At 35.4% G+C, this 6,020-nt stretch overlaps 2 protein-coding genes across 2 annotated transcripts; one reads left to right on the forward strand and one right to left on the reverse strand.

The window, feature by feature from the left end:
- The first annotated feature begins 351 nt into the window (after positions 1-351).
- On the forward strand, positions 352-2,394 carry LOC109220157 (probable pectate lyase 16). The gene is made up of 4 exons (XM_019384621.1): positions 352-1,115; positions 1,352-1,455; positions 1,585-1,720; positions 1,910-2,394. Exons 1-4 carry the CDS (start codon positions 378-380, stop codon positions 2,129-2,131), a joined length of 1,200 nt encoding a protein of 399 aa, XP_019240166.1. The 5' UTR covers positions 352-377; the 3' UTR covers positions 2,132-2,394.
- A 368-nt stretch (positions 2,395-2,762) lies between these two features.
- Positions 2,763-4,522, reverse strand: LOC109220158 (LEAF RUST 10 DISEASE-RESISTANCE LOCUS RECEPTOR-LIKE PROTEIN KINASE-like 2.7). The gene is made up of 3 exons (XM_019384622.1): positions 3,588-4,522; positions 3,235-3,270; positions 2,763-3,115 (listed from the first exon to the last, which is right to left on the reverse strand). Exons 1-3 carry the CDS (start codon positions 4,402-4,404, stop codon positions 2,988-2,990), a joined length of 981 nt encoding a protein of 326 aa, XP_019240167.1. The 5' UTR covers positions 4,405-4,522; the 3' UTR covers positions 2,763-2,987.
- Positions 4,523-6,020: the final 1,498 nt, after the last annotated feature.

Consider the following 6,020-nt stretch of genomic DNA (forward strand, 5'->3'; position numbering starts at 1 on the left):
GGTTTCATGAATATTAAATAATGTACTGTATAGGATATTCCAATTTATTAAACAATGATCCTGATTTTCCAGTACATCAGTTAACGTTTTAGAAAATACGTGTCTCACTTTAGAAGTCACAAAGCTCAAACTTGGGATAATTTATTCTTTCTTCGGTCAATGATTATGATGCTAATATTTGCACCTAGGCAATGCTTACTCAAATAGTTCAACGTATCTTTTATATTTTGTATTTCGTGCTCTCACGTTTATGATTAAGTTCCCAAAATCTCACCAAACAGCTAGTTGAAATTGACATATATTTCCAACATGCAAACCACTTCTACTACAGACTATTTAAATTTCATTTTTGTGCTTCTCGTTGTATCCCATAAGCCATGGCAAAGTTAACTTCCCTCCAACTACTTTCATGGCTTCTAATAATATGTTCAGTTTCTACAATAGTAGCTAGTAAATCAAGTGATGAACATGAAACTAAAGCTGTAGATGATTATCTTCCAAGTTATTATGCTCAGCCTCACAAAAACCTCCTTAATGTCATCGATTCGTGCTGGAGATTGAACCACGATTGGTCATCCAATCGCAAGGCTTTAGCAGATTGTGCTATAGGCTTTGGGAGTAATGCTGTAGGAGGTAAATATGGTGACATTTACGTGGTCACTGACCCTTCTGATGATCCTGCAAATCCTGAACCAGGCACTCTTAGGTATGGTGCAATTCAGTCCGAGCCACTTTGGATCATTTTCAAAAAGGATATGGTACTTACACTTAAGAATGAGCTTATGGTCAATAGTCACAAGACTATAGATGGAAGAGGTGCCAAAATTGAGATTTCTAATGGTCCATGCATTACATTGGACTATGTTACAAATGTTATTATTCATGGGATTAGTATTCATGATTGTAAGCCTAGTAAAAAAGGGATGGTTCGTAGTAGTCCTGAACATGTTGGTGAAAGATCAGGCTCTGATGGTGATGCCATAAGTGTGTTTGGATCGTCGAATGTTTGGATTGATCATTGTTATCTTGCTCGTGCAACGGATGGTCTACTCGATGTTATTCATGCTTCAACTGCAGTAACTATATCGAACAATTACTTCACTGAACATGACAAAGTAAGTCTCCAACTTTCTCAATGCACATTACTGCTTTCGAGTCAAACTATATATATGTAGTTGGATTTTTTTTTTAATATGTACATTTATGCTAAGTTTGCACCCCAACTGACTTGAAATTGAGGTATGGTTGATTGAATTAGTTGTAAAATAACTACTGAATTAAAATCTTGGTTCTGCCTTTGACAGAAATATGTAGTGATCTTTTTAATTCTGACCTTAAATCAAATATCCAGGTTATGTTGTTGGGGCACAATGATGAATATACTGCAGACAAAAGCATGAAAGTCACGGTAGTTTTCAACCATTTTGGCCGTGAACTAGTTCAAAGAATGCCAAGGTACCTAATTAAGATTATCCAAGATTAATCACACAATACTTTGAAACAGCTGTGAATAGATTATGCAGTTGGACCAAGTATGACAATAATTTAAGATAATGCAACATTTGACAATAATTTGTGTTACAGGGTTAGGCATGGTTATGCTCATGTGGCTAATAATTATTATGATCAATGGTTAATGTATGCCATTGGTGGGAGTGCAGATCCAACAATATTCAGTGAGGGAAATTATTTCATTGCTCCAGACTCATATGACAAAGAGGTATGCAAATATCAAGCTACTTGTTCTTCAGTGTCCAGAAGATCAGATATTTTCACTTTCTTCATTCCTTTTCCAGTTTGAAGGAACCACAAATTTAGAAATTAGCGACGAAAAAACAACTTAGACTAATGTCATTGCCATTGCTATATATAGATGTTCTTATATTAGTCATGATGATATATATTACAGGTCACCAAGAGGGAAACTCATGAAGGGGGATGGAAGAGTTGGAAATGGAGGTCCTCAAAAGATGTGTTTGTGAATGGAGCATATTTTAGTCCATCTGGATATGGAAGTATTGCTCCAAAATACACAAGAGGACAATCGTTTATTGTTTCTCAAGGATCGTTAACTCCCTCTTTAACTTCTGATGCTGGTCCTCTTCAATGTGTTGTCAATGAACCTTGCTAATCATACAAAAAATTTCTTCTTTCCTTTTCCTATCACCTGCATAACCTGTATATCTTTGGCAGCATTTTTAATGCCTCAAAGTTAAATTTATACTTCGCGTATACTGTAGGAAGTTCAAGAAAGATTCATGCTTTTGGAGTTTTAGTTTCTTTGAGATATGGAGAAAGTTGTATTCTTCATAGTTCATAGTACAAAGTTTATTCTGTTGAGAATGACAATGGATTTTAGAAGGGTGTAATATAACATCAAAGGAGTAACTTTAGTATCGCTTGTTGAGTAGTATATGCTTCTATCATCTTCATTATCTCTGCTAGAATGAGTACAGATTGCAGCAAAAGTTCAAGCTCAAAACTGGACATCAGAGATAACCAAATATATGAACTATACAATCAACCAACTTAACTGGTTTTGGGTAATCTTGGAATCTCTACTTAGACCCGAATTTGGTTCACATAGGAAAAGAAAAAATAACCCAAATAGCCGCTCACCTAATCTCTTGAACTAAAAATAGCAGGCAGTTATATAATATATGTTTAACTCATGTATAACTACGTATAATCAATGTACACCGGCTAGAAAAAAATAATTAGTGAATTTGTCCGGCTATTGTGTAACAAACATGACCTCAAGGTGCAGAGCAGCAGAGTTTTCCCGAAGACATTCCTTACTCCACATACAAGCAATGCCAAACATGCAAGACCAAAAAGTTGGTTCCTTTAACTTACAAACAGAACCAGTTAAAGTGCAAGATTATGCTATATAAGAAAATTAAAAGAGAGAAGGAAAAAAAAAAACTTGAAAAATGGTAAAGAAAAGAAGAAATACAGCAATTTCTTTTTTACTTCAAAAGATGCTCTCAGAAAAGTCTATTCTCATTGGTTTGAACGCCATGAGTTACTGGTGCTTTGGCTCTGAGTTTCTTCAAGTACCATACACCAGCTCCTATTCCAAATGCCCCTGCAACTGAAACTGCAGTTGCTGTTCCTGCAACATTTCAAATAGATTTTGTATAAGAAACCTCAGAAAGGAAAAAAAAGAAATATATGTAGTTGAAATCTCTTAGCAAACTAATTGGTCATAGATCAATAAAATCTTATGAGTACCTGCAACAACTCCTCTTCTGTGAGAGCTCGTGCGATCTGCAAATCGTTAAAAATAAATCAACTTGAGCAGTATATACTTAACCAAGATTTACCTTAACATAGTTAATAAACAATCCTCTCGTACTGATGCATTTTGAAAATCAAGCAGTGATGACAAAAATAGAAAATAGACAGCATTTTTAAGATACTACAGACATTTCAGGACATGAGTTTAAGTTCTATGGATTGATAGTACAAAACATATTTACACAATGGTAATTGCCAGTAACTTTATTTAATAAGATTCGATGAATAACTTACTCTAACATGTTAAATTATACCGAGTGTATATAACTTAAATCCTTCAGACATACCATTACAGTAGGTGGTACTGTTCCCTTTGTCACACAAGCACATAAAATCCTGTGTTTCTGTATCAAAGCCACAAGTTCCCCCTCCCTTAGCAGTATCTTGACACTGCAGGCATCGCGTAGTCACTGGAATATCAAAATCAACTCTAATTCCATACTCAGGGGCCTGATCAAACGCGGGCGTTGAACCAAGATTCCTCCAATACACACTAGTATAGCTAGCACAATGCTTCAACATTAGCCTCAAAGATTCAGTAGCTTTGGGATAGTAAGAACAACAAGAGCTACTCCTCAATGCAGAAGGACATTCAGGCATGTGCCTACAAAGATAACTCGAACTATCACACGTTGAATCACACTGATCAGGAAAACGCTCGCAGAACATTGGTTTTGGCTCAACTATCACATCACTTTCACTACAGTTGAAGAACAAGTAGTCATTTTCAGGAGATAAAGTGAAATGTGTGCTAGTATCTAGACTAAATGGCCTAGTTGGTCGAAAATTGTCACCGTCTAGGCAATTCCACATTAAGGGGTCAGTTACAAGAATATGTGGATCACTATAGCTTAAATTCCTAACAGGATATCTACCAGAAGGAGTTCTAAGTTGAAGTTGACCACCTGTACAAACAAGAATATGCCTATAGTATGGACTGCCACAGCCATCATCAATGCCAAAAGGGTACTGAATTGGGATATCACCACAAGAATTTCTGCAGATTCTTGATTGAGCTTCTGTGATGATCAGAAATTGAAGTATAAGAAAAATTGTTAAGATGGACAGAGTTGATGTCCAATTTTTTGCTAATGAAATGGCCATATGAGACTAAATTGCTTGAAGGTGTTGAGATTGATATTCTGTACCAAGATTTGTATAGTTAAGGAAGACTATAGCATTAGGAAAGTGTTTGTGCTGATTAAAGAGAATCTTACTGTTGGTTTTTGCTTTATATACCTTTCACTTTTTCTCTTTTTCTTTTCAGAAGCTTCATTTTATAACTAGGAAATGCTTTTGCTTTAGAAATTGATGATGAGCTAGGTAGCTTTTAAGTTTTAGAAGTAAAAAAAAAAAAACATTTTTTTTAATTGGCAGTAGTAGCAGTAGTAATATTTATTTCCATTATGATGATTAACAGCACGTTACTTTTTATTTTTTTTATTTTTAAATCTAATGTACATGTTTAGCCACAATATTTCAGTACACTACTTGCGAGCACTTGTTTAGCTATGAACTTTTGAGTTTCAACTTTCAAGTGAAATATAAAGTGAAAAAAATTAAATACTATTCCTCTGTCTCAAATTATGGGTCGTAATTTTTGAAAATAGTTAGTTCTAAATTATTTGTCATTTTAGAAGTCCAAGACATAGTTACTTATTTTTTTCTCATTTTACCCTTAGTAGTAATTGATCTTGAAGATGAGATGATACATAAATAGAAAAAATATTCAATCAAGAAAAAATATACCTTAAGACATAAATAAGTGTAAAATTGTCAATGTATCTCAAGGGTGGTATAATAGACACGGAAAATAATATGAGATTTGAATGTATATTTCAAGTGGAATACTGGAAGTCATAAATTTTCCAATTGAAATTTATATTCGAACACACTTCATGACGCTTCTCGTCACGACCCAAACCCCGATCCGATCGTGATGACGCCTCTCGTGAAGACAAGGCCAGCCAACTAACCCATTTTGCCCTTTTCAGAATAGTTAAATATTAAATAACAGTTTTAGCATAATTAAATAATCACAGTCTAAACAAAGATTTCTTTATCAAGTGCGGAATACAACCCAAACATAGCCCAAACCGGGGTGTCACAAGTCACGAACATCTATCAGAATATAAATACAACTACAAGGCCTAAAATATACAAAAGAGGACTGATAAACATAAGGAAGAAATGCGGTGCTGCGAACGCTAGCAGTCACCTTGCTAAACTCCGATAAACTTAGCCTCCGATCAACTCAAACCCGCTACCGGGTGAACAAATACCTGCATCTGCACACGAGGTGCAGGGAGTAAAGTGAGTACTCCAACTCAGTGAGTAATAAAGGTAAATAATAACTGAGGAGTAAGAAATCACGTAAGGCAAATCATCATGCTGTATAGAAGCACTATAAAACCCCTTGAGAAAAAGCAGTGAAGCTGTGAAATCTTTAGAAAACATCTTAGCTCAGTTCAAACCTCTTTTGAAAATGACTTTTTCAACGGTTATGCGAATAAACGCAAAACAATTAGTGCAGATAAGCACAGATATCCGCCTCTCGGGCACAACACTCACTCAACAGATAATGCCAGGCAATCAGGTAGATACCCTGTGAAGTAACACGGACAACAGATAATGGCAGACAAATGAAATAAAGTAAACACATAGAACAATACTAGTACCGCTGCGGCGTGCAGCCCGATCCATTTATCGTCGACGGCGCT

Source organism: Nicotiana attenuata, unplaced genomic scaffold (assembly GCF_001879085.1).
Source record: "Nicotiana attenuata strain UT unplaced genomic scaffold, NIATTr2, whole genome shotgun sequence".
Classification (NCBI taxonomy): Eukaryota; Viridiplantae; Streptophyta; class Magnoliopsida; order Solanales; family Solanaceae; genus Nicotiana; species Nicotiana attenuata.

Coding starts and splice junctions, on each gene's coding strand:
- LOC109220158 (XM_019384622.1), bottom strand. CDS start 4,404: ATGGCCATTTCATTAGCAAAAAATTGGACATCAACTCTGTCCATCTTA. Junction 3,271..3,587: donor CAGTACCACCTACTGTAATG/GTATGTCTGAAG, acceptor AACGATTTGCAG/ATCGCACGAGCTCTCACAGA. Junction 3,116..3,234: donor CAGAAGAGGAGTTGTTGCAG/GTACTCATAAGA, acceptor GAAATGTTGCAG/GAACAGCAACTGCAGTTTCA.
- LOC109220157 (XM_019384621.1), top strand. CDS start 378: ATGGCAAAGTTAACTTCCCTCCAACTACTTTCATGGCTTCTAATAATA. Junction 1,116..1,351: donor ACTTCACTGAACATGACAAA/GTAAGTCTCCAA, acceptor TCAAATATCCAG/GTTATGTTGTTGGGGCACAA. Junction 1,456..1,584: donor CTAGTTCAAAGAATGCCAAG/GTACCTAATTAA, acceptor TTTGTGTTACAG/GGTTAGGCATGGTTATGCTC.